Source organism: Aquila chrysaetos, chromosome 3 (genome assembly GCF_900496995.4).
Source record: "Aquila chrysaetos chrysaetos chromosome 3, bAquChr1.4, whole genome shotgun sequence".
In the NCBI taxonomy this organism is placed as follows: domain Eukaryota; kingdom Metazoa; phylum Chordata; class Aves; order Accipitriformes; family Accipitridae; genus Aquila; species Aquila chrysaetos.
Window position 1 is genome coordinate 22,204,176 of NC_044006.1, and position 26,973 is coordinate 22,231,148.

General features: G+C 40.0%; 1 protein-coding gene across 1 annotated transcript in view; it reads left to right on the top strand.

Annotated features, from left to right (window-relative positions):
- Positions 1-26,973, top strand: part of GLB1 (galactosidase beta 1) — a 48,653-nt gene that overhangs the window by 14,364 nt on the left and 7,316 nt on the right. Inside the window, exons 3-14 of the mRNA XM_030008909.2 lie at positions 5,241-5,391; positions 5,688-5,748; positions 6,573-6,667; positions 7,965-8,145; positions 9,333-9,391; positions 10,273-10,394; positions 10,492-10,532; positions 11,008-11,120; positions 14,142-14,216; positions 20,006-20,095; positions 22,032-22,145; positions 23,291-23,422. Coding sequence (XP_029864769.1) covers positions 5,241-5,391; positions 5,688-5,748; positions 6,573-6,667; positions 7,965-8,145; positions 9,333-9,391; positions 10,273-10,394; positions 10,492-10,532; positions 11,008-11,120; positions 14,142-14,216; positions 20,006-20,095; positions 22,032-22,145; positions 23,291-23,422 — 1,234 coding nt within the window. The remainder of the gene's footprint in view (positions 1-5,240; positions 5,392-5,687; positions 5,749-6,572; positions 6,668-7,964; positions 8,146-9,332; positions 9,392-10,272; positions 10,395-10,491; positions 10,533-11,007; positions 11,121-14,141; positions 14,217-20,005; positions 20,096-22,031; positions 22,146-23,290; positions 23,423-26,973) is intronic.

A 26,973-nucleotide genomic window follows, 5' to 3' on the forward strand; every position in this document is an offset into this window, starting at 1 on the left:
CCTCCTTTCCTTCCCTCCTTTATTGAGATCTCTTAATCTGTGCTTTACTGTTTTGCATTAGTGTCCCTCTGCTGTGCAGGAAGGAGTGGAGATTGTCTTGTGTTGCTGGTGTCAACTATTCTCTGTCAGTCTTGGGAGACCCAAGTTGTACATACAGTACAGGCAGCAAGTGTTGCCCTGTGGTTATGTGGCCTATGGCCTTAGGTGTTGTTGCTGGATCACAGATGGCAGATAACAGGTTTTTTACAACCTCGTTTTCTTTTTGTAGAGCAGACTGGGATTCTTTAACTTTCTCCCACATCATTGCTTACCTTTGGATTTTTTCCTGCTATGGTGAAAGATAGACATTTAGGAGCTATCTTATAAGCAGAAAGTCCCCCTGTGCCTTGCATTTTCTACAAGAATCAAGTCCATGTGTCGTTCCACTTGACACTGATTTCTCTCTTTCTTGATGCTAAAAAAACCCCCACCAAACCAAAAACATGTACCAACCCCCTTTTTTCTTTGAAGTTTGCAGATAATCAAGCCTTACTGCTCTTGATTACTTGAGATAAAGCAATAAATTTTCATGTTACCCCAAAACAATTCTGCTGTGATTTTGTGTGGCTTTGGTAAAAATGGAAATTGGTCTAGACAATTATTTAGTTGTGGTTTTCTTTTCTCTTTTGCCTATTCCTTCCTGGATCAGTAAAACTGTTAGCAAGGGACTGAGATACCAGTTGTGTGAAGTCGTTCTGGAATGGGCAGCAGCACTGCCAGACCTTCTGGCAGGATGTTGTAGTTGGACTCCCAACCTCGGGACCACCTCTGAAGACTGTGATTTTGCTGCTTGGGGTTTTTCCCATGAGGCAGGGAAGGGTCTTGCTGTAATTTGAAATACAGGAGCCTTCCTTGTTCTTGTCAAGGTGCTCCCAGCGAGACTTACCACTTCAAGGGAAACAGGATCCTTTTATTACAGGATTGTCCTTGTAAATATTTTATGGTCAAAGCAAGCCAGACCTGCTCTCCTTTCTGTTCTCTGCAGCCTCATTTCCAAAAGATTTGCTATGCCTTGATGCGCTGTTCAGCTAATGACTGAGTCAGCAGCTTGTCTGGAACTCTTGAATGGGTGAAGTCAGTATAGGTATATAACCATCTGTGCCTGGAAACATCTTAAGCAATAACAGAATATGAGAAAACAGGTGACAGGAAGCTTGATCTTCCATTAAAGCTTAAAATATCAAGGCCTAAACCTTCCAAATAGCAGGTTGAAATTTGATGTGATGGTTGGTGTGACATCCCAGCAGATGATGGAGGCGTACCTAGGAGCTCCACTCCCGACCACAGCAGGTAGCATGCAGACGCATCTGGTCACACAAGGGTAACTGTCCTTGTTTGCAGTTCCTCAGCTGTGCCTGCCAAGGAGAAACAAATGCTGTCAAAGACATCTGGAAAGGACTGAAAGTTTGTGGTTTGTTTTGGGTTTTTTGGCATGGAGGAGATAAATAATTAACCACTAGATGGGGCTAAATATTTACAGATCAGTGGAGAGGCTTCCTGGAAGAACCCGCAGTTCCCTTACTGGCATTTTATTTGTTTTACTGTATTTGTTGACTAATGAGTAGACAACTGTAAACCTGTAGAAACTCCCTCTAAGAAAGAGCTGCTGTTTAGAATATCCATTAAATAAAAAATAAGCACAATTTACTTTTTCTAAAGATTCATAAATGTGTAATTTAACTAGCATGTATAAAATGCTGATGTATTTATTAAATTAATACAAGCTATTTAATTTTACACTATTAAAAAAAACCCCCAAACCCTGGTATTACAGAGACAATTATCCTGTACATTAAGGTAGTTAAAGTGGGGTTTTTTGCCTGTTGACATCTCTCTGAAATAGGAGAGGAAAACTGTGACTTTTAAAGAAAAGGAAGGTTATAGGATAAAGCTTAGAAATTGTATCTAAATGGAGAGAAAATGCTATTACTCAAATACAGAAATACCACATTTCAAGTTTGAAAAAGGAATATGGCATTCCTTTATAAATCCATTATTCTGTAGCTAAAGCAGTACAGCATTAACAACTAACTATAAATTTGTACAATGGTATATAGGAATTACACTTGCTTATAATAACAATTTCAAAGTAAAATGATTTAATTTGAGGCCATTGCTAGCTGTAGAAAATATACTGGGGGATTAAAGTGTATTAGTAATAATTTTTAGACCAGTGTTTAAAATACCTTTATATCATGATTAATTCTGTAAGAAAGCATTTTGCATAAATTTTTTTTCTTAACTTTCTTCCCTTCTCCACTAAAATCTCCACTAAAAGTCCATTGTTGGGAAGCATGGGACATAAATTAAAACTGTTTCTGGAAGAATTTTTCTGTCTTCTTCCATCTTGAGTGTAAGGGATCTGGAGAAACCCTTTTGTCCTTACCTAAGACACTATTAAGTATATTTAGACCTTCAGACTTGTTTCTAGAACAAGTTCATAAAACTCTCCCATGAGTATATTTTCATAACTAACAGGTTACAAGGTGTAGTTAAATTACAGCTAGAATGTGTTTCTCATATTAACCTGTAGTTACAACTTGTTCAGTAGCGTAAAGAGAAAGGAGTATAAGCAGTTGCTGTCTTTCTGTAGTAGTATTTTAGGCAGTGAGAAACTCTTATGAAGTTAGTATCTAGTCATCTTTATTTAGCTTAAACAGGTGCAGCTCTCTGCTGGAAGCATTTTTCAGTGAATGAGTTCCTACATCAATGTGCCTGTTAATTCCTCCCAGAAAGAGCTTTGCCTCTTACTGCAGTGTTGTGTTGGTGATTCATAGTCAGATGGTACTTTTTAGTGGAACCTGCATACCCTTTTCCTATTAATACCACTTCCATGTGTTGTCCTTCTCATTTTGTATTGTTTTGCCTTTTCCTATGCAAGAGAGAATTAAAAAGTGGTAACTCTTAATTCCTTGTTGATATCAGACCACGTTGCTCATTAGTTAAGAGCATTTACATTCCTGACCATGTTCACTGATGGATTTGCAAAGCGTGCTGTGCATTACATCACCTAGATGTCAATAAAAGCTTTGGATATAGTTAGACCTGCCAAAGAGACTTGGGCGGCTGCTCAAAATATCCCTTTGCTTTCCCAGCAAATTCTGGGTCGTTCTTCTGTGGTTAATTTTTATTCTATGTTAATGTTATACCAACTAGCCTCTATTTTTTTTTTTTTCCCCCCTTGTTTGCTTATAGGGATGCCATACAGCAAAGTACCAAAAACCTTGCTAAGTCAAGAGACACTACCTTTTTTCCTTTCCTCTAATCCTTTAGGCAAACTTTCCTGTGAACAAATGGAGTTAGGTTTATCTGTCCTTGACAAATCCATAGTCATGTATATATAACTTAAAGTAATTCTGTATTTCTAAGCAACAGATTTGAAAATAACGTAGCTCTAATGGCGTAGAGCAAACTAAAATTATTATGCAGTGATAACCTGGATAATGGTATATGGAAAAGGGAAAGTAAGCACAATTTGATACTATGGTATTGGCTTCTTTTGAGGTAGGTTGGTCATTTGTTTGTTTTAAATAATTTTCTACTTTATCCACTTTGATCTTGAATGTCAGCAATCAGCTTGCTCCTCTGCTTGAAATTTAGACAAAGCGCACAAAACTAAATTAACATTGAATGTATTTTCACGTGTTTCATATAGTCATTAAATGCACATTTAGCTTGTTCTACAAGTGGGTTAATCATGTGCTTCGGAAACAATTAGATCAGGTTGACAAAGAAATAAAATACACTACCTAGAGGGGAAAATCTGCATTTTGATGCCTGAGTGTGTTGCTTTGACTCCATCCTGGCATATAAATTTTAAGCTTTATCTTTTCAAACAGAGGCTTAAGATTTTGGCATTTGTGAGGCTATAATATTAACTAACATTGCTGAAAGATTGTAACTTTTGTATTTGATGTTCAAGTGCATGTATGTCTGAGTGTGGCCATTTCAGTAGTGTGCTCATGTGAGGGTTCCTGTTTTTCTTGCTTATTGAAAGCAGTGTTTTCTGCACTTTCTTTCCCACCCGGGTAGTTTTTACAAAATTAACTCTGGAACACATAAACAAACCCAGACGGTAAGAAAAGTATTGCCTGAGAGGATCTTTGTTTGACTAACCACAATTCTGGTTTTACAGATTTTTCTCAAATTTGTTCTCTCTGGAACAGTGGCAACAGTTCTCTTCGAGAGATTGCAAACCTATGGGCAAAAAAAGTAAATGCATGGAGAATGAGTTTTCCCCATTCTCTTGAATCCTTGCTCAGGCTGTACTCATCCCTAATTTTAATGTCTGTCCCTGCTATGACTGCCACTTAGTACTATCCCAAGCCAAAACTCTCATGGTCCATAAGCTACAACTCTACGCATAGTAGTTGGTAGATAACATGCTGCTTTGTTGTCCTGCAACCAAGGCTATTTTTTTTTTCTTCTGTGATATGTTCTGTGATGAAGTTGTAGTTTCGTAAGTCCTGGAAGTAGGAGAGAGGTGTTCTCTCAAATGGTTGTCTTCTTGTTTGGCAGCTTTATTACTTTGTTGAAATGAAGTTTTGTCCAGGCTCTTGGGCACTTCAGTATCCTCTAACTTGACCATTTTTCCCACGCTAGTTTTCCAGAACGGGGGTTGCTCCTGGTCAATGAAAACTTTCAGGACCTAGATGCAATATCATTTGAGGCTTAGACATTTTTAAACTATTTGCAGTGGCAGCAGCATGGACCTGTCAGCCTAGCTGGTGTTCCCTGTGCGAGCTGGGTGATCCATTCACAAAGGGTCATGCACTGTTTTTGGGCAAGCTCGTTCTTGACTACCTCCTTTTGCGAGTGGTTTACAGTATTCATCTCTTCACAAACCTCCTACCTCTATACAACTGGCAGCTGACTTGCTAACATTAAAACTGTTAACTACTTAAATTTTGGAACAGACATCGTGGTTTCAAAATGGCACTACCAAAACCCGTTCTTGCATTGGTATGGACTCCTGCAGACATACTGCAAAGTACTAAGCCTTATTTCAGTATTAATTTTAACACCTTCTGCCATATGAAGTACCTCATAGAAAAAGGGCCCTAGAGTGATTCTTGTATTTTACTGATCTGAAGATCAGTTCAGCATTACAGATCTCTGGGGTGTGTAGTACAAGCAGTTGTTATTTGGAGATCTGGTTTAGTCTTGGTTTCCTAATGGAAGGTGATCTTCTCTCTTCATAGGTACGTGCCGTGGAACTACCATGAACCCCAGGTGGACATGTATGATTTTTCTGGTGACAAAGATCTAGAGTATTTCCTGCAGCTTGCTAACGATACTGGTTTGCTGGTTATCCTGAGAGCTGGACCTTACATCTGTGCAGAATGGGACATGGTACAGCCTTTTGTAACAGTTACCTCATTTCTAGGGTAAATCTAATGCAAGTATTTCTGTCTTAAAGTAGACAAACGTACTTGGTGTATCCTTGGACAAGACTTTTGGTTTAGCATATTAAAGTCCATGCATCCTAAGTGACTTCTTACAACGCAAACTTTGTATTTGTTTTTTCATTGGGAATTATTACTTGTAGAAAATCAGTCTTCAGGTCTCAGTATATGTTTTGATAAAAGGCTAAATTCTTCTTACATTTCCCAAGAGCGGTCACTGACTGACTCCCTTTCTTTTCCCAGGGAGGTCTTCCTGCATGGCTGTTGGAGAAGAAATCTATTGTTCTCAGGTCTTCTGATTCAGGTAGAGGCGTCAAAAAGTACTAGCAAAAATACACTTCAGCAGCAAGGCAACTTTGCTGTTTGAGACCATTACTAGTTAATTCATATTTCAGCTTAAGTTATCTTGTGAGTAGAATCTTCAGTACTGTTAATTAGAAATGTGCGTTCAAGAAGTATATAGAATGAACAAAGTAGGGTAGAAAGTTTTCAAGGTATTGACAAATTTCATGAAAATTGGTGCCAAGAGAGAAATCATTGTCACCATTGAGGAAAAGACAGGTAGCTCTCAGCTTTGAGTTTTTTGGTTTTGCAACGGCTGACTGGCCACTCATTGTGGGAATCCTTCCCGGCTGGTCAGTGTGCATGTAATTTCAGAACTAGTTACAGCATTCTTGTGTGCTACCTAGTCACGGACCAGACACAGAGGAATGAGATGAGACAGGAGATTAATGTGGTTATTGGAGCGTGTATTAGGGGACAAAGATATATATATCATACCTGACTTCAGTTCTGCTAATTGTGGGATAAATTACCTATTTAAAAAAACAGTACACATAGCAACATTTGAATTTGTTTTCCTGTTGAAATGTATTAAGACAATCTGTGTGAGACATATTGAAGTCTGGTGATTTTTCAAAGTTCATCAGTATTTAAATGTTTTACTTTTTAGTAAGCTGTACTGGAAGCTGACATTAATGAACGAGTATAACAGCACATCAGTTCATTAAATTCTGTTCTGTTATACTTATTTAGAACACTAGGTAAAAACTACCCATATATAATTTAGAACAAAACCCAGAAAAAAAGCAGAAAAGTTGTGGAACATTTATACTTTGTGTATCACAGATTACCTGGCAGCAGTAGAGAAATGGATGGGTGTCCTTTTGCCAAAGATGAGGCCTCACCTCTATCAAAATGGAGGTCCAATCATCATGGTGCAGGTAACTTCCTGAAAAATCAAATGAACCCAAGCAGCATGGATGCTTACATTGCTCTTGCAGACACTCCATGGGTGTTGGGTGGTAATGTCACAGATGTTCCTTAACAGTTTCAGGTAGTTGAAAGATACTGATGAAATCCTTTATCCTAAAGAACCGAATGCACTGTTTCTAGAATTCAGAGAGCGCTTGTCTGCTCTATCAAAGTTGTTTCCCACAACGATAGAAGGTGATAGAGGAAGCTTGAGGAGCTTTTGAGATCTGAGTTTTATGTCAGTTCTCACATAAAGCCAAAATACATTAAAATTGCCTGAAACCCTCTGACAGGCAAAAGGAGAATAAGGATACCTTCAGATAGAAGCAAAAGCAGTATGGAGTAAGCCTAAAACTTGTGACAAAAATGGCCTCAATTTATTCTTTTTAGTTAGTCGCACCTAACTTAAGCTGTAAATGTTTCAGGACACAATGTTGTGTGTTCATGGTGAGTAGCTTCTCTCTTAAATTCCTTCCAGAGGTGCAGTGGTGATTGTTCGATATTCTTAGTATTTGACCATAACAGCTTTGTTTTAATTTTTTTTTAAACTTCCTGGTTGGCACAGGATGGGATAGGAGACCCTTCTTATAATATGCCCAAGATCATTGCTCTTGAACAATGTATTATATCTATTGAGGAAAAGCACCAGGCAAAATTATTCCTTGGCAGGAATAAGTTGCTTATAACAGGATTTTCAGAAATAACTTTCAGGTGTACATGGCATTGGATCTGGAGCTTGAAAGTCCATCCCCTTGGGAAAGGGTCAAGATGTGTACCTCTCAGTAGTAGCAGGGTTGTCCTTCTCCCCTCAGTCCTTTGAGTCCATTGCAGGGCTTTGCTGTTCATGTGAGCCGCTTGTAGGTGTCTCTGTTCTGCAGGTCCAGTTTTGCTGCAGTTTTGATCATGTCACAACCTGTTATATGGTTTTATTGTTCTGTTTGGGAGGTGGGTCATAGCGCTCTTTTTACTAGAGACTGTGTTTTGATCACTGTTGCTAAGTAGCTAGAGTAGAGATTTTTACATGGAGGGCAATTCTGTAGGAAAATTACTTGCCTCCACACAATGATTGCTCCACTGTAAGGTACAGGTGAGAGGAATGAGTGTCTAGAACTGTTGTCTTCTCTTACTTCTCAGGTCTGGAGTTAAAATGACATTTTCAGCATTGCCGTCAAAGGAAGAGGAAGGTTGGATTTGGGCTTTCCATTTTTGGTATCAGGTGCAGACTGAAATTGGCTACTGCTTTATTGACTTGCTTTTACTGTGCAGGTAGAGAATGAGTATGGAAGCTACTTCGCTTGTGACTATGACTATCTGCGTTCCCTTCTGAAGCTCTTTCGACAGTATCTTGGGGATGAGGTGGTGCTGTTCACAACTGATGGTGCAAGCCGGTTTCACTTGAAATGTGGAGCTCTTCAGGGTCTTTATGCAACAGTGGACTTTGCCCCAGGTTGGAGACTGCTGTTTGTTACCAAAAAATTCTGTTGTGTGTGTGTTTTGTGGCAGGACAAACTGAGTTGACTGCTTGACAAACCTGACTGCTTTGTTTAAATGGGGCAGTAGGCATTTATGGATATTTGATGTACTCTTAAACATACAAGCATCACCCACAAATACCCAGATAGAGAGTCATAATCACTTCCCTGCATCATGAAATCATGAATAAACAATTTACACTGCTCATAGTGCCTGTCTCCTAAAAATTAGCAGTAATAGTTGACATTGATTCCATTGATGGTTTTAATATTTTTTTGATGTTGAGTTTTTTTTGTTGTTGGTTTGGTTTTGTTTTTTTTAATGTCCTCTGCCCCAGAATCCAGCCCTTGTAGTTAATTTCTTTTTAAGCCAGTGGTTACTGGAAAAAAATTACTGCTGGAGATTATCGTTAAAAATGTGCACACTGCCACAATTTGCTGTGATACAGGCCTGAAGAATGGCTAAGCAACCATAGTGTGTTCAGAAGGTGCCCTTTTGATAGAATAGGAGAGTTAATGATGTAAATGTTCATGTACTACACGGACTTGGCAAAATAGGCTTAAGGCACAAGAAATAAACTCCAAGATGGATCTTTCCATATTTTTTACATGTGGTCTCTTTTGTACATTATTCTCTCTACAGTGCTTAGCAGGAATCTGTTTTCTTACAAGTAGATTGAAATTGTGAACTCCTTCATGTGTATTATTTATGAGCTACTGATGGAAGTAGTTATTTCTAGTCCCTATGGCTTGGGCCACTAGGAGTGATCAGAAGTGAAACTCCTCTTAAGAGATAGCCTGGCTTCTGTTCTTCCCCATAGTCTTGGTACCACAGCCCCAGACCTATATTTTCCAATAACCAAGTAGCAATTCTGACACATCTCAGACTTTTTTGGTGCCAGGATGTTATTCCTGAGAAAAGCTGGGTTTTCAGAAGATGTATCTCAAAAGCAAAGATGTGCATGCATGTATGTATGTATTTTAAGTAAGTTCTGCAACTTAAACACTGGAATCGCAGGTACCGATTCCTGTGTTTTCTGAAGTAACTTTCTTGTCTGGATTTTTGCTAGGTGTTGGAAAGGAGATAAGACACCTTTCAGTAAAATGAAGGACCAAAAAGTCATGGATGTAGCAACTCAGTTTTATTTTTATCTTCTTATAGGTGGCAATGTCACAGCAGCATTCTTAGCTCAAAGGGGCAGTGAACCTACAGGCCCTTTGGTATGTCTTCTCACTTAAATTTCTTTTATCATTCCTAATCTTGCAGTGGTTAAGAGAGGAGTTGACAACAGTGTGTTGGACAGTTTTACAAAGACATAATTTCCAAGTCAGTCAGAAAAACTGAATAGAGGAGCTTCTCTGTGTGTCAAATCCACATTAACTGCTGTTCTGCCAATACTACTCTAGTCTCAAAAGGTATTGATTTTGTTTCAGTATTTTTCCTTGCTGAGGCAAATGTTTACAAAGCAGCAGGAAACAGTAAGTATGATTAGATGAGTTAGTGAGGTACGTGTGTGGGTGGAAGTTAAAAGCAAAATTAAAAGGGCAGGTTAGAAGTTGCTTCCTGTTTTCAGCCACCCTAGAGGTTTTATACAAGCTATAATGGGATGTGAGATCACTGGAAGCCTTTTTGACAAAGGGAGAAGGCCCGTTGAGGGTACAAGATTAACTCTGTGCTATGAAATTGTTTAGAACACAATTTGAGTATTCAAAAGATTAATTTTTTATTACCTCTAGTCTATGTATGCTATTCTGCAGAGAATGTTTTGGTTCTATCATTTATTTGAATGCCAAGCATCTGAAACATGTTCATGTTGGCAGGTTCTGAGGAAATCCATGCTCTTTGGTATTTAACCAATTATTTTCAAAGTGTCCTTATAAAATTATTGAAACAATCCTTTAATTTCTTTGACTAGTAATCTGCTGAAAACCACTGACTTAGTGTACACTTTGCTGTATTTATAGTAGTTTAAAAATGGCTCGAATGAGTCAAGGTGCTATGTTTCCTTCCCTCTTACAATTAGTAACCTTAAATCACATTGCATTCTGTTCTTGTTCCCTCTTCATGTTTTCCCTTCCTCTTTTGCCCTTCCTCCTTTCAGGTTAATTCTGAGTTTTATACTGGATGGTTGGATCACTGGGGGCACCGTCATTCTGTTGTGCCTGCACAAACTATAGCTAAAACACTTAATGAAATCCTGGCACGTGGCGCTAATGTTAACCTGTAAGTGTGTGTTCAGTAGAGGTAAATTTGGGGGGGATTTTTTTCCTCCCAATTCAGCAAAACCTGATTTAAGTGGATGGCTTTTTTTCCTTTTTAGGTACATGTTTATAGGTGGGACTAACTTTGCCTATTGGAATGGTAAGAAATTGTTTAAATGATACTAATGATGTAGGGAAGCTGTTTATGAATTAGGTAGTAATGTATTCTGTGAAAGAATAAGCTATGTCTGCTTTCACATGACAAAAGATGACTGCACTAGCTGTTCTCTGTCTATTGCCAGCATGTTGTACTAAATCCACATGGTATTTATCTTTGCAAAGGCTAGTTCTGCTTCACCCAGTCCTGTGAAACGGTTGAAACATGGATAAATTTGTTTTGCTTCAGAATATTTTTGAAGACTGTATAACAGAGCAGTGTGAGCTCAGAAGGACGTTGTCCTCCATCAGGAATAGTTTCTCTATGCCAAATCCCAAATACAAAGGCCTTTGTTGAATCTAAAAATGTAGCAGAGTCTGGCTGTGATTGGAGAGAATTCTGAAAGTTGATACCTTTGAAAAAACACAACTCTTCCACTGTTTCTAGTGCCCTTTTTTTTTTCTTCCCCCTCCCTTAGGTGCTAATATGCCCTATATGCCACAGCCCACTAGTTATGACTATGATGCTCCACTGAGTGAAGCGGGAGATCTGACAGAAAAATATTTTGCCTTGAGGGAAGTCATTGGTATGGTGAGTGTCCCCAGGACATATTTAGAATGGTTCTTTGAAACATCCCTGGTGTACGGCAAACTCTCACTCTTGTGTTGGTTTAAGTTACTCCTGAATTTACTGCTTTCTGCAGGTAAGGGAAGGGAAGTAGAACAAGGCAATTAGGCCAACCTAACTGCTTGTTGTTACAAAAGGGGAAAGATCTTGCACCTCTCTGACTATACTTTCTGTCCTGATGGCTCCTTCCTTCCTTTCAGAGGAGGGAGTACAGGTAGGTGCAGGTCTGACACCTAAATGATTCAGCTCTGCTTTTTTGCTGTGTTTGTTTTCTTTCAGCTGAAGGTCAGTAAGCTGAATCGACTCACTCAGTCGGATGAGAGCCAGTGCTGGCACAACAGTAGCAGAGGGAGGCAGGAAGGGTTTGGCTGGGAGTAGAGATGGAGGAGGAGTGATCAGAGCTCTTTCCCTTGCAGCATCGATGAGCCATTCAGTCAGCTCAGGCTCATCACTCGATGTCAGCCTGATATGCACTGCAGCTTAGTGCTTTGTCTGTCTGTATCCCAAGCTTCATGTTGTGGTTTTGGGCCTCTGTGAGGAGTGTGCTTATCCAAATGAGCACATCTTGTTTTTGTGATGCCACAAACTGTAGGTAGTGGGTGGGACCAGCTTTGCCTTGCTGTAAAAATGCACAGTATCTCTACAAACTGGAGACTGAAGTGAAACATGGAACCTGTATCTGGATTTTGAATAGCCTTGCTTTGAAGGCCATTCAGATGAGGCTTAAAAACAGATTCAATGGGAATCCCAAGGCTTAAGCTTGTACTTGCTGTCCTGTTGCATGCCAGCAACATTCCTATTCACTAAAAGACAGCTTTTTGATGGGAGTAGATCTCCCAAAAGTGTATTACGTTTTCTCTAGGGTTGAGCATGCCTTTATCTCCATACCTGTGGAAGGCCTGCTGTGGATCATGTTCTTCAATTTCTCCATTGCCCCTAAGCTTTCTGTTGATGGGATAATTCTGATAGCCTTTCAAGGGGAACCTCCTGTCTTGATGCAGCTTTTCTCACCAGAGAAATTCCCAAACTTCCTGTTTTTGAGTTGTTTTCTTCAAGGCAAGATCCCTATCTGAAATGTAAGTAGTGTTCTAGTGCAGTGAGAGTGCCTTGATAAGATCTGAAGTGTTCACTATAACCTAAGGTGTGTTGGGTCATGGTACAGCTTTTTTTGGTGTGGTTTGTTTATCTCTTACCCTCCATATCCATAGGATCTCAGTGAAGTTTTCCTGTCTCTGCGGTGGGTTTTAAACCCATAACAGTCTATCTACTCAGTTGCAGTTTGGGGTGCAGCTGATGAAAGAAAATTAAGTTGCCTGTAACTAATGACTGTGTTCAACATGTTAGCTGTGCTATAAGGCTAACATGTTATAATCTTCCTTTACTGTTTCCTTCAGTTAATAAATGTAATAAAGAAGGGTTTCACTCTACAGCTTCTTTCAATTGCTGACAGCATTCTTTAATTTTTATTATTTGGGCTGAAATTTCCTACTTTTGACTTCTTCTCTTGGGTGAATTTAGTTTTTCTTTTTTTAAGTCTTAATATCTTGATTATTTTCAAATACAGAGAGGAAGAAATGAACTTGTTGCCAGAAATATAAATCAGACTTTCATCAGTCCATAGTTGAGATTTGACAGGAGGGCATTGGGAATTATACTGCTGTGGCCTGTTTAAAAAAACAAAAAACCAAACAGACCAACTAAACAAAAAAACGCCCTTGTTTTGGTGCAGAGGTGAGCTTCTGAGCATGAGTTTTATGCTGGATATACCATGTGTGTATACCATGTGTAAGCCCAGCAAGTCATGCCTTGTGCTAAAACTTTCAAGCCGAAATCGAAGTAAAATCTCTTAAGAAAAATACCCTTTTGGCCCCTCACCAAGTTTATATAAAAACTCCCTAGGAGCTGCCAAAGTAAGCACTCAGAAGTCACTGAATGTTCAGACTAAGATAGCCTTCACAAGGGGGGTCATTTGTGCATGTATATTAAAATGTAGGCTTAGATTGCTTGATCACATGGGTATCTTATCTGCAGAAGTTTTTTCTCTATAATGTGCAGGCAGGGCCATGTTCAGTAAATGAAAGAAGAGATGGGAAGAGTGGCCATTACAGGAGACAAGTAGGCTCAGAAGGGAGGAGGCTAGGGTATGGGGCAGAAAGTCACTGTCTAGACTTGCCACTCCTCAAAGGTGTCCAAGAAAGTGGTGGACATTCACCTCTGCTGATCTCAGGTGGTTATTCCTAGAGTTATAGGGCAAGAAGTAAAGAGAAATAGCCTGGCAGTCCGAGTGTTGCCTTGTCATGTTTCCCTATGATTGATTGGGCAGTGGTCTAGACCAGGACCACAGGGAAGCTAACGATGACACCTCAAAGGTTCATGGAACTGTGGAGGAGGCTGTGGTCTCAAGGCCTGCTTCTTAAAGAAGCCAGCCCAGACAGTAATGGATTAGCAGGTGGGGGTGGAGTATAGTAACACTGAAAGGAAAAGCACAAGAAGCTAATAATTCCCACACGGAAGTGCTGCTAGGGAAGGGTCAGGTGCCCTACAAACTTGGAACAGTTAACTCAAGCTCCCATGGACTGGGGAGATGACTGCAGGAGGGTTATAGAAGACAGTAATGCAAGCTCTAGCCACAGGAGGGCTCCAAGGGCACTGTGATTCTGTGGCAGCTCATTTGTTCGCTATGCTTTTTACTGTTACCTCGAGTTGAATAGTTATTAAAAATTGTTTACCATATGTGATCAAGTCAGATGGTTTAGTTTTGTTTTTTGGTTTTTTTTTAAAAAACCCTTAATCTTAGACTAGATGCAGCTGTAATCCTTTAGCACATTGAGATTATCTAGTTTTAGCCAAAGTTCTACTTGTAGAACATGTAAAGTTACATGTAGTAAGTTATGAAGTGGAAAGTGAGAATCCAGTTAAAGCATGTTTTTATTTAAGTTTCATGTGTTTTGTTTTTTTTTTTTTTTTTTCTTTTTCCTTTTCTAGTATAAGCAGTTACCAGAAGGTCTTATCCCTCCGACAACACCCAAATTTGCATATGGGAAGGTTTGCTTGCAGAAGGTAAATTAACATCCGTAATATGCTGTGTATCTTTCCGTAATGCTGTATGTTTGCTTTTTGCAAAAAATGTTTGTGAGGGTGTCATGGCAGTCTCTAGATATGATACAAAATAAAGAGGAAAACCTTGAAAGCAAACTTTCAGGGAGGAGGGAGCAGAGCTTGGGAATTCAGAATTATGCCCATGGTGGAAAATGAGAAAATGTATGTTATCTGGATATAAAAAGAAAATTTTTACAATATGCAGTATGTGCCTGAAGTTTTACTAAACTTAAATTAATATATTATTAACACAACAGAATCTTCATTGTCTAAGATAACTCATATATGAGTAATGTAGCTGGGGGAATGCTAGCATGAGAGCTATGAGCAAAGAGTGTTTTTGTAACTGGTGATGCCTCTGAAGTAGAAACAGCAGGTAGGGTATATACATATCTTTTAAATACTTCTAGGCATTTACATTTTGAATATGGAACATTGTCAATAAATTTGAAAGTCTTACTGATATTTTCTTACAAGATTTGTGAATATCTGTAGCTGATGAGAGAAATTAAATTAGTTTCCTGCCAAGGGAAAAGCATGCAGAACCCAGACTTGCTATATCCTGTCTGATAACAGTGGTGTAACTGGTCAGCACATGAGTAACTGGGGTTTGTCCATAGCACCGTCACTTTAAGACCAGCAACAATTTTGTGTGAAATACGGTTGAGAACTCGGTTCCTGAAGTGAGTGTAGAGGATGGTTTAAGGGGGGATGGAAGAGACAACAGGTATGAACTTGGCTATATTCCTTCTGCTGGGCACAGACAAGTTGTTTTGAGGTGGAGGATTACCGCAGTTGGTGTACTGGATACTGTAATTCATAATGTTTTGATTTTATACTTTGTACTTTTAGTTTGACAGCCACGTTTCCAATCAGCAATGTATCTGATCTGTTATGCGCTGCAGCTGAAGCATTGCAAAATTTGGTAGTGATAAGGCTTTGCAGGCGTTTTCAAGTCATCCCACTCAAGTGGTGGGCAGAAATACTTTTTGTATAAAAGTGATTCACCAGTGAAGTTGAAACAGATCTATATCATTTTCAACAACCTTTGAGTATCTTCAGACCTTTTAGGGCAGGTTTCACTGAACTGGCTTATATTAGGTAGTGACTAATTAAATACCATTATCAGTGCACCCATCACTTCTACTGATATCATAGGTTGCCAGCATTTGGGAGCCTAGCAATCAGATTTTGACTCTCCCATCTTCTCATGGTTCATGGCTCTCAGGCTGTCCAATTTCACTAGAATGATGAACTTTATCTTTCATGCCTTCAAGAAATGAATGCTGTGGGGTGCCTGGCCCAGACACCTGTCTTACAAAGGAGTCGGATGACTAAACTTGCTCAAATATCGCAGCTTTGACCTGGCCAACACACTGGGAGCTCTGTTCTTGCACCTTCTTACCTTCTACACATCCTGCTTTTTTGAGAGGAGTTGTTTTACACTCCACCCAGTGGTTTTAGGAACCCAGATGGCATGTCTAAACTGCCAGGTGTGAGATTCCTGTCATTGCCTGTACATATACTGTGATCTGCACTGAAAGCCTCTAGAATTCTTTTCTGGGAAGAAGGCTGCTTTTTGTTCTGTGAACCCACTGCTTAAGTTCAGCAGCAGTTTACTCCTCTGCTTCATTACCGTGCAACACAGGACGAGTCTCAAATCACAGAGGGTTTGTACTGTCCCAGCCAAAGCCATCCTCCCAACTCTGTGATGCGTTCTAGCCCCTGCTGGAACTAGGTCCAGTGCACCTTGTTGTATGGAGAAGCCTGAATGTATTTGGGTGAATATCAGAGAGGGAATATTCTAAATGATAGCGCTTAGCTGTGGTTATAGTAAATTTCCCAGCAATATCGTTTGCAGTGACAGTGCTAAAACAAGTACTGTGTGAAGCCTCACTTTGCAGTTGAAGTCCAGCAGTCAGGCTACAATGCAGAGCATTGAATCTACTTGCAGTGAACCAACTCCCTTGACACTTTTGCAGAAAGGAAGAGGGAAAGGAGACTCCAGAGTATTTTCAAGAGTCATATGGTGTACTTTACAGAGGTACATGTAACCAGAGCAGACTGTTCTCTATTTTTTTTCCACAAGATATTCTGTGACAATACAGTCCTTAAGTACCTGATCAGCTACTCAGGACCTAAACTTGAAGAAAAGAGATCTTTGCCCTTAGCAGTGCTGTCTGGCAGATATGCTGTTTTTTGGAGGTTTGCAAATAGGTTGCCCCAGATGAAAATAGTTGGGGAAGCCAGGCTAGTTGGGGAGGGAAAAGAAATAAAAAATAATTAAAAAAAAAAAAAAAAAGAAAAAAAGAAAAGCTCCCCTGCTGTTCACTGATCAGGCAGTTGTTCATTTTGAGCTATTGAATTATTTTAAAGAATTCTCCTGGTGGGAAAAATATAATTTATTAAAAGATGCTGGGGACACTGACATTGCTACAGAAGAGCAGAAGACAGAAAAGCGGGCAGTAAGGAAAAAATTTTGTTGCATAGATGCAAAAGAGAAGTGTTGAAGATGAGGAATGAGGGTAGGCAAGGGCAGAACAGCAATAGATAGGTGCAAGAAATATGAGCAAGATGACAGGATTTAGGGGTTTAAGACCCAGAATGTGGGGAGCATCCTTTCCAGAGGGAAATGCATGAGTCTTAGTGCCTGCAATGTGTCTGTGTGGCTGTGCAGGCTTGTGAGCAGGTGGTCGTTTCTGGTCACCACTTGGAGGGCCCTGAGGAGTGCTTGGTCACAAGGAAATGCCTGCCCCAGCACTGCAACCTGCAGACTCATAGGTTCTGGAGATGTGCTCAGTTCTTGGGACGTGGAGAGCTCAAGCAATAGCAAGTAGCAGGCAATGCTGATATGAGTTGGTGGTAGAAAGGGGTTAAGCAAACCGGATGCTGCCAGGAGTTGATATCATTCCTGTTGGAGCTATTCTGTTTTGGGTTTTTTTTGTTTTGTTTTGTTTTTTTTTTTTCCCATGCTTGATCTTACACTTTGGTTTTGAAGACCTTGCTCTGGAGGATAAAAAAGTATTGCTATTTTTTATTAGTAGTAATCCGTTTTCTTGCAGGTTGAGGTTTTTAAAAATTCTTGACAGTATTTGTAATTTTTAAATTTACTGTTAAGTTTGTTGTGATACCGTTTGTCCACTAAGTAGCAGTCAATGGGAACTTGCAGCAAGTGCAGATCTTGTTTTGGTTTTATTTTTGTATGCACCACTTAGGAATGAAAAGCTGAACAAAAATAATCCACTGAAGTTTCAAAGAAACAAGCTTCTACCAGCCCAGTCCATAAGTTAATCATATGTGGTTGACCTGTATTCAGAACAGAAGCCCCTTTGGTAGCAGGAACTTAAAAAAAAAAAAAAAAAAAATCAAACAGGCACAGGTACAAGCTGCTAATACTCAGTTCAGCAAGGCACAAAGCAGCACTTGTTGCCAGTTAGTAGCTTATTCAAATGACCATGTGTGTCTTAATACTGCTTACATTAATTTCTAATTTCATTGTCCACTTGGGACCAAGACTATTAATGTTCACAGGATTGTTGTTTAGTTCTATAAATCAACTCCGTCAGTGTCTGTGCAAAGATACTCATCTCTTGCTTCACAGCTGTTGTATGAGACCCGGCAGTTCAGTCTCGCCTGTGGCCTGCCAAGTCCTGCATATTGCTTTAACATTACTGGCTCCTCCATTGGAGGAGCACAAGATAGGGAATGGAGCACGTACACAGTCCAGAGCATTTGGGGAATTTTACTCTGTGAACTGATTGTTATTTTATGTACAATGCTTAAACTGAAAACCTAAGAGCAAACTACTTTCATCAAAACTTTGCAAGCCATCATTTGACTGACAGCCTTCTTGCCAGGGTGAACATGCTTAGCTATGGACTAGTGAGGGTGACCCGACCTCCAGGTGGTGATGGCATTACCCTTTGTATACTTATGGCCTGCTTTTGCTTTCTTGTTCCTAGCTAAAGAGTTGAGATAAGCTTGTTTCAGGAGTCCATTTAGGTCAATGTCTACATGTTGGTTGTGGTTTAACCCCAGTAGGCAGCTAAGCCCCACACAGCTGCTCACTCACTCTTCCCCAGTGGGATGGGGGAGGGAATCAGAAGGTAGAAGTGCAGAAACTCATGGGTTGAGATAAAGACAGTTTAAGAGGTAAAGCAAAAAACTGTGCATGCAAGCAAAGCAAAATAAGGAGTTCATTCGCTACTACCCATCAGCAGGCAGGTGTTCAGCCATCCCCAGGAAAGCAGGGCTCCATCACGCGTAATGGTTACTTGACCAGACAAATGCCATAAGTCCAAACATCTCCCCCTTCCTCCTTTTTCCCCCAGTTTTTACTGCTGAGCATGACATCATATGGTCTGGAATATCCCTTTGGTCAGCTGGGGTCAGCTGTCCTGGCTGTGTCCCCTCTCAACTCCTTGTGCACCCCCAGCCTGCTTGCTGGTGGGGTGGGGTGAAAAGCAGAAAAGACCTTGACTCTATGTAAGCACTGCTCAGCAGTAGCTAAACATCCCTGAGTTATCAACACTGTTTTCAGCTTGAATCCAAAACGTAGCCCTGTACAAGCTACTATGAAGAAATTTAACTCTAACCCAGCCAAAACCAGTACTGTACTGAAGAAATAACTGTGTGTACGTAGATGGTTCATGCTGACTTCTGTCACATACAGCATTTTGCACAGTGATGTACATTTTAATACATAATTTAATATTTCAGCACTGCTGACTTTCATGTATGCTCTGCAAAAATTCAATACTTCTGTTATTGAAGTAGCCTCAGAATTTTGTATTGATATGAATGCTCTTATAGCATACAGTTTTACATGATTTTAAATGCCTAATTTTTTTTTACTGTTTTTTTTCTCAAGCATTTGAAAGTAAATCAGCGTTTGAGAAATATTTTGAATGTCTGATGTGTAACTACCACTGAACAGTGACAGTACTTCTGGTGAAACAGACTGACATCTTGCATGAAAAAGATGAATGCAGTTGATTTTTTTTTTTGAGCTTGTAAGACACTAGGCATGTTGTGTGCATCTTGACTAACATAAAATTGATAGTGGACTTTGAGAGGAAATTGTAGATGAGTAGAAAACTATAGTCACAAAAGGAAATTGCAGATGGCAACAAAAGGCAATTTAATTGTATGCATGTAAGTCCTTATCCAGCAAGGTACTTATGTACCTTGTGACTAGCCTATACTTTGCTCCCAGTCTCACTAAAATCAGTCTAGCTACTTATATGTGACACTGAATTACAGCCTTAGGGTTTCTAAAATCATTTAAGACTAAATAGGGTATATTCATCTTAGATAACTCTTGATGGAACCAAATCATATCCTTACTTAGCTCAGAAGGATTCCAGAGTAACTCACTGGAAATCAGTGGCATCTTCCCTAGCCTGATTGTAAGTATAATTGAGCAAAATTTAGATAATATAGTTGTTTTGTATTCATTGTCCAGAGCAGTTGTATTTGTTTATAGAACTTTTGTGAGAAACTCCTGGGTTAAATTTAGAACATCTAGATTTTTAAAACATTGCTCCACATGTACCATGTTTCTGTCAGGGTTCATCAGTTCTCTGTACTGTATTACAGTATTAATGTGTCTGTAAGGATGATGTGAAGGCTTAAGATTTCTTTGCTTTCTGGACAGATGCAGCTAGCTGGCTAGGTGGCTGGATATGCAAGCTGTTATATTTGGATTGAAATTTACTGACCTTCATATATCTGCTTTTTTCACGCTGCAGGTGGGCACTGTGGTGGAGGCTCTTGACAGGTTGTCACCTGCTGGACCAGTGAAAAGCACTTACCCGTTAACCTTTGTTCAGCTAAAGCAGGTGAGGCTTCCTTCAGTAGGCACTTAGCAATAACTTTGTACAGTTTATTTGAACAACCCTCTGTGGTATTATTCTTCTTATGTCCAGTGTCTGACATCTTATCTCAGCACAGAAGTAATAGTATTATAAAGGTGTCCAGGATTTTTGCACTGGAGACCTTTCCATATTCTACAGTGCTCCTGTTTTGCACCTGAGGTTTTCCTCTTTCCATGAATGTAGGTATGTATGCTGTCCAGGCTTTCACCTTTATCTTTCTCCTCTCTGAAGTATTGATTTTCAGGTTCTTAAGAGCCCTTTTTAATCTATCTTTTTCTTCACTATTAATTTTCCTTATTCTGTTTTTACTTTACCTCTCCCCACTTGCTATCAGAGTGAGCACAGTGGCTGAGACACTGCTTTCTCATACAAGTCAGGGGGCCCGGAGATTGGGGAATGCAATCTGTTTGACACTTTTATGGGCCTCCTACTTATTTGTAGTCCTTTTACTACATGTATGGGGAGGCAAGAGAATGCAGTGAGAGAAACCTTTGGGAGCAACCTCTTGGAGCTGTTGCAACCCACTATCGAGGTCATTCACCCCACTGGTTGAGATAGGAAAAATACATCTTTCTGCATTTTCCTGTGGCTTTTGCTGACTCCCGCTCTCTCCTATGTTCCCTCTCTGTCAGTCTCTGCATCAGCTTCCCTGTTGATTCTGGTGATTTCCCATATCTTCCCTCATAGTCAATCTTTTCCTCGCTGCTGAGGGACTCTGTCTTTCCGTTAAGGTCACATGACTCCTTGATTGCTTCTGTGCTGCATTTAGCAGAGACTGGAGTGTCAGTGCTAATTGCCTGCAGCTAAAATAAACTACTCGGAGAGAATGTAATGCTGGTAGTAGCTGGGGGAGGGAGAAGAGGGGGAAGCAGTTCAGCAGGTGCCTGGGATATGGCATTAGTGAAGTAGGGGTTCAAAGCTCAGATTTTTCCTTTCCAAGCCACTAATACAGAGGTGTGAAAGAAGCTGCAAGTAGTATGTTGTGGCTGGATGTAATTTCTAGTGGGCTTTTCTCTCTCATCCTCTGGCCTTCCCACCCTTAGCACTCTGCTTAGGAAGACTCCTGAGAGAAGAGGGCAGCCAGCTGAGCTTCTTGGCATATTTTTAATTTTTTTCTTCCTTGCTCCTTGCCTCCCCCCCTTTTCTGGGCACATGGTTGCAAATGTATTGCAAATATAATAATTATAGCAGAATGGAAATTGTTTACTCTCACTTCTTCCTGCCAGGTTTATGTTCTAATCCAAGTCTAGAAAGTAAATGGGTTTGTGGCTACTGAGTGAAAGGGATGATGCATTTTTTGCCTTGTTTTAAATTTGTGTTTCAATTTGTGACTAGAAGAAATCTAATGACTTTTTTTTTTTTTTTTTTTTTTTAATTTCCTGATGGGGAACTTAGTGAAAAATATTCCAAAACGTTCCTGATGATGTCTAGTTTGATAGATAATATAGACTTAATGAATATGTCAGCTTATGGGTACTGGGTGACAAATGTGCACTTTCAAGTTTGTTATATAAACTCAGTTAGAGGGGATTTTCCAGCTATTGTCTCACTGTTTTTAATGAAGAAATAATACTGTCAGTCATTAACTGCTGTGTTTTTATTGAAGAAATACCTTCATAGCCAAGACCTTTATCTTTTAAAGTTACGTAAATGTTCTGATGAAACATTTAAAAATGGAAACTCTGTGGAATTTACACCCATTACTTAAAGGTCAAAGTGAACTCTAATCTGAAGCCAGTGTCTGTGATAGCATCTGTCTGAAGTGAATGAAAGTTAATGTTTCAATCTGAGCATGTAGGCAGGAATGTGGGATATTTCTAACCCATGACCTGAATTGATGCTATGGAATGACTTGGTTCATTAATCTGTTTGGGTTTTCTCCCTTCTTTTCTTTTCTTAGTATTTTGGATTTGTACTGTACAGAACTACACTTCCAAAAAACTGTACGGAGCCAACACAACTGTCTTCACCTTTAAATGGAGTCCATGATCGTGCCTATGTCTCTGTCGATGGGGTAAACGTTGTTTGCTGGTATTTGTTTCTACCATGAGTGGCCTTCACGAAAGTCATGGATGCAGTCTGCCTTTTTTCTTTTTTTTTTTTTTTTTCTTTTTTCTCCTTTCTCCAGCTTACCAAAACAACTTAATTAGATAAGATTGTTTAATCAGATGAAGGAAGTAAGGAAGTATACAGTTGATTAGTACTCGGTGTTCATATTTGTATTTCAGAAAATATGACTATCTGTTATTTCTAAGGAAAACTTAATTGTTTCCATTTTTGAGATATTTGTATGTTTATACAGTTTCATGACTTAAGTGAAAAAAAAACCCCAAACCCTATAAGGGTTCACTTGCAGTTTCATGAAATACATTAATGATATATATGCCTGGTGGCTTTCTACAGTGTTTCCATAGTTTGTTTGGTTTTTTTTTAATCTTCTCTCCCCCCCTTTGAGGGTGGGGGGAAGTGGAAGCCTGAGCCTCTGTCTTACCTTATGAAACTGGCTTCTGACCGCAAGTTAAAAAAAAAAAGTTTATCGTACAGGATGCGAACTTTACCTTTTTTCCCTTAAGCAGGGTTTTGTTCCTGCTTAATGAGAATTAATATCAACTCATGGACTTTGATAACCTATTTTTTTGATTAATCTTTGACCTGTGCTGACTCTCATCACCTTTGTGTCCAGGTCAAGCTCTTCTTTCCTTATGTTATGGGAATGGGAATAAATAAAACTTAATACCAATGAGATCTTAATTGGAAGATGAAGCTCCTTTTACTCAAGGATATCGCCAGAATCTTTTCAGTCACTAGACTAAATTTGAGAACTTGCTTTTTGTGAATCAGGTGCATCAAAAACCACTAGGATTCTGACAGTTGATTGAGTTAGTTGAAATCAGCTCAGGAAAGAGATGGTGTCAGACAAATGCTGCCTAGTAGCACATCCAGTTGAGGTACTGAAATGTGAATATTGACATAGCTTTTTGTGTGTGTGTGTGTGTGTGCTCTCATGCAAGAGGAGGAAAGGAATTTTTTTTTTTTTTTTTACTTTGTTTGTTTCCTTTGTCCTCTTTCTTTTCTTCAAGCAAGTTGAAGAGCCAAGTAACAGGGTTTTGTTGGTTTTCAGTGATTATTGTTTTCTTCCTCTTGGTGTAATTCATATAGGTTCCTCAAGGTGTCCTTGAAAGGGACAAATCACTTATGATAAATATAACTGGGAAGGCTGGAACAAATCTGGACATCTTGGTAGAGAATATGGGCCGAGTCAACTTTGGTAGATACAATAATGACTTTAAGGTAAGTAATATCAATTGAGTTGCTGGATTGCGGTGGGTTTTCCTCTTTCCACAGGTTAAAAAGAAAGTAGTGAATTAGAGCAAAAAAATCAGGATTACACAGCTTTAACTTTACCTCAAAATATAACTACTTACTAGTTTTCATTTGAATTTTCCAGTCACCAAGATCAATGTGGAATTAAAAACTGACAGACATATTTTAATTTTTTTTGTGGATTCACTTATGTTGTCAGCCAGAGTGTCACCAACAAGACTTTCAGGTTGAGTTGAGTCTGTAGCTAGCATTTTAAAATGTACAAAGCTGTTTGGATAAACTCCAAAAATGGGTTGGAAATTAGTCTAGATCTTGGCTGTACTTTGAGGCTCATGAATCCTGGGATTGTATTTGTGTGTGTGTGTGTATATACATATATATATATATGTATATATACCCTTTTGTATCTCTCTTCATGTCCCATTTCATTTGTCAGCAGGGTACCCTTGCAGTATTTTCAGTGTGGCTAGGAAAAGCTGTTTCACAAGCACTTTACCATGAAAAATTGCCAGTTTAGATTTGGACTGATCAGGTCTTAGAGATAATTATCAGAAAGCTTCTGAATGCCTCTGGGTCCTTGCTGCACTGTGGGACTGTCACCTCCCCACATGAGTGGCTGTGGTGGGTTGACCTTGACTGGCCACCAGGTGCCCACCAAGCCACTCTATCACTCCTCCTCCATCAACGGGATGGGGAGAAGGTATGATGAAGGGTTTGTGGGTCAAGAAAAGGACAGGGAGATCGCTCAGCAATTACCGTCACAGGCAAAACAGACTCGACTTGGGGAGATTAATTTATTGCCAATTAAACAAGAGTAGGATAATGAGAAATAAGAACAAATCTTAAAAACACCTCCCTTCCACCCTCCCTTCTTCTCAGGCTCAACCTCACTCCTGATTCTTCTACCTCCTCCCCACAAGCAGCACAGGAGGATGGGGAATAGGGGATGTGGTCAGTTGATAACACTTCATCTCAGCCACTCCTTTGTCCTCACACTCTTCCCCTGTTCCAGCGTGGGATCCCTCCCACAGGAGACAGTCCTCCATGAATTGCTCCAATGTGGGTCCTTCCCACGGGCTACAGTTCTTCACGAGCTGCTCCAGCATGGGTCCCTTCCATGGGGTGCAGTCTTTCAGGCACAGACTGTTCCAGCGTGGGTCCCTGTGGGGTCACAAGTCCTGCCAGAAAACCTGCTCCAGCGTGGGCTCCTCTCTCCACAGCTCCTGCCAGGAGTCTGCTCCAGGGTGGGCTCTCCATGGGCTCCAGCTTTGTGCAGGGCACATCCACGTGCTCTGGTGTGGGGTCCTCCACAAACTGTAGGGTGGATATCTGCTCCACTGTGGACCTCCTTGGGCTGCAGGGGGATAACCTGTGTCACCACGGGCTGCAGGGGAATCTCTGCTCTGATGCCTGGAGACCTCCTCCTCCTCCTCCTTGACTGACCTGGGTGTCTGCAGGGCTATTGCTAGCCCATTTTTCTCACTCCTCTCTCACAGCTGCTACACAGTTAGGTCGTTTTTCTTTTTTTTCTTTTTTTTTTTTTTTTACCCTTTCTTAAATATGTTATCATAGAGGCAGTACCAGTGTCACGGATTGGCTCAGCTTTGGCCAGCAGTGGGTCCATTCTGGAGCTGGCTGGTACTGGCTTTGTCCAACATGGAGGCAGCTTCTCACATCTTCTCACAGAAGCCACCCCTGCAACCCCCCTGCTACCAAACCTTGCCATGTAAACCCAATGCAGTAGAGGTGCCACTAATGTAACACTAGGAAGGGCAGGGGCAAAAAGGAAACTTTTCTGGTTTTAGATTTAATGGGATCCCCAGTGCTGTGTGATATTTGCTAAAGAGAGGAGTGTTGTAGAGGCCAGTCTTGTGTTGTGTTTGTGCTGTGTTAGTGCCACAGCACGCTATTTTTTTTTTAGTTTTTGATATTACTAGGCCACAAGTAATAATGAAGTAATTACAAAGCTTTACAATTAAGAAGAGATTTGCAGCCCCCTAACTGCTAGATTTGACTTGGCCTAAATTGATTTGGTGGTGTTCTTTCAGAAAGCTTGTCAAATGTTTACTGACTGTCCAGATTAATAGCTGTCTGGTGATTGTGGTGCCTTTTGGTGTGAGGGTGATGCCAGGTAAATTAGAAGCTCCTGTTTCCTCTCAGTCTAAATTCTGTCCGTGATAGGTGTCTCAGAGCAGAATTAAGACTTGTCCAAAGTGTTTCTTGGTTAGTTTGGATGCAAAAGCAGGAGAAAGATAAACACCACAGGACAAAATATATGCCTGAACAGTACCATTTAGTTAGCAGAGGGCACATATGCTGTGAGGAAGTAGGATTTTTAAGGTTGTAAGTAGGGGAAAAAAGTAAACCCAAGTATGGATGCATCTTGACTAGCCTAGTTGATGAGACCACAAACTCTGGTCAAGTTTCCCCTGCCATACATTTTGGAAAGCATGCAGTTCTTTAAATCCTGATGAGAACAAGGTAAATATGGGTGGGAAGTTTTAGGATGTATGAAAGCCTCTGAATTAAAAGCATCAGCAACTGAGGCTTTTCTTTGCTTGTGGCATAGAAATTCAGCGGGTAGCAGTAGTGCCAACTCTGTTCATACTGTCTTTCCAAGGTACCTTGCCTTTATCTGAGTGGCAGGAGAGGGCAGCTAGTTCCCCAGTATTTTGCCTTTATGTTGACACAGCAGAAATGTTGCCTTTATTTAATAACAGGTCAGGTGATAAAGAAACCTGTGTGCTTAGTGCTAAATTAAGGTAACAGAATAGAGGGTTAGAGGTTGGATTAGGGAGGTGCTCAGTGTTGCTGTGGTTGGGCTGAAATTCACACTTACACCAGGGTTTCAATCTTTTAAAGATTAAAGAGTGAAAGCAAGTTTAGTAGACATGTGCATTGTGAGAATAATCTCTAAAAGCAGGATCCTTCTGTGTAGAAGAGGCAGCCTTTCTTGGGTAGCTTTGAAATATGTGTGTTGCTTCTTCACATAGAATCCCTCCCTCATGCTGTTCTTTGTGTTGATTTTGAAAACTGGGAATAATTATACCTTGGGTTTTAGATATTTTGTACTTTCAAAAATAACTTTAGGGCAAGAGGTTCCTACCTTGTGAAGCCTTGCATTTTTAAGCAAATAGTGTAGCTTTTCTGGGTTTTGTTTGGCTGTTTTTTTATCACTTTTTTAGGCTTGAAATGGAACTAGGCATCTAGCTTTTGGGAGGGAATCTTAAAAGGATTTTGGTTTTAAAACATCCTGCTGATCTAAGCCTTGTTATTGAAGGACACAAAGGAAGAGTGTGGCTTCTGTTTTTTCTGTATTTTTTCACATCCCCACTGCCACCTATATCTTTGTTTTACTTAGAAAATTTTTATCCATATCTGGACTGTTAAATATGCATTCTTATGCAGACAAAAGTAAGAACGCTTAGTAGGCACTTAATCTTATTTGAAAAATCACAGCATTCATAGTGCCTAAAGATGGGCTTAGGGAGACAGGTTAGAAAGCTTGGGCTAAAGTT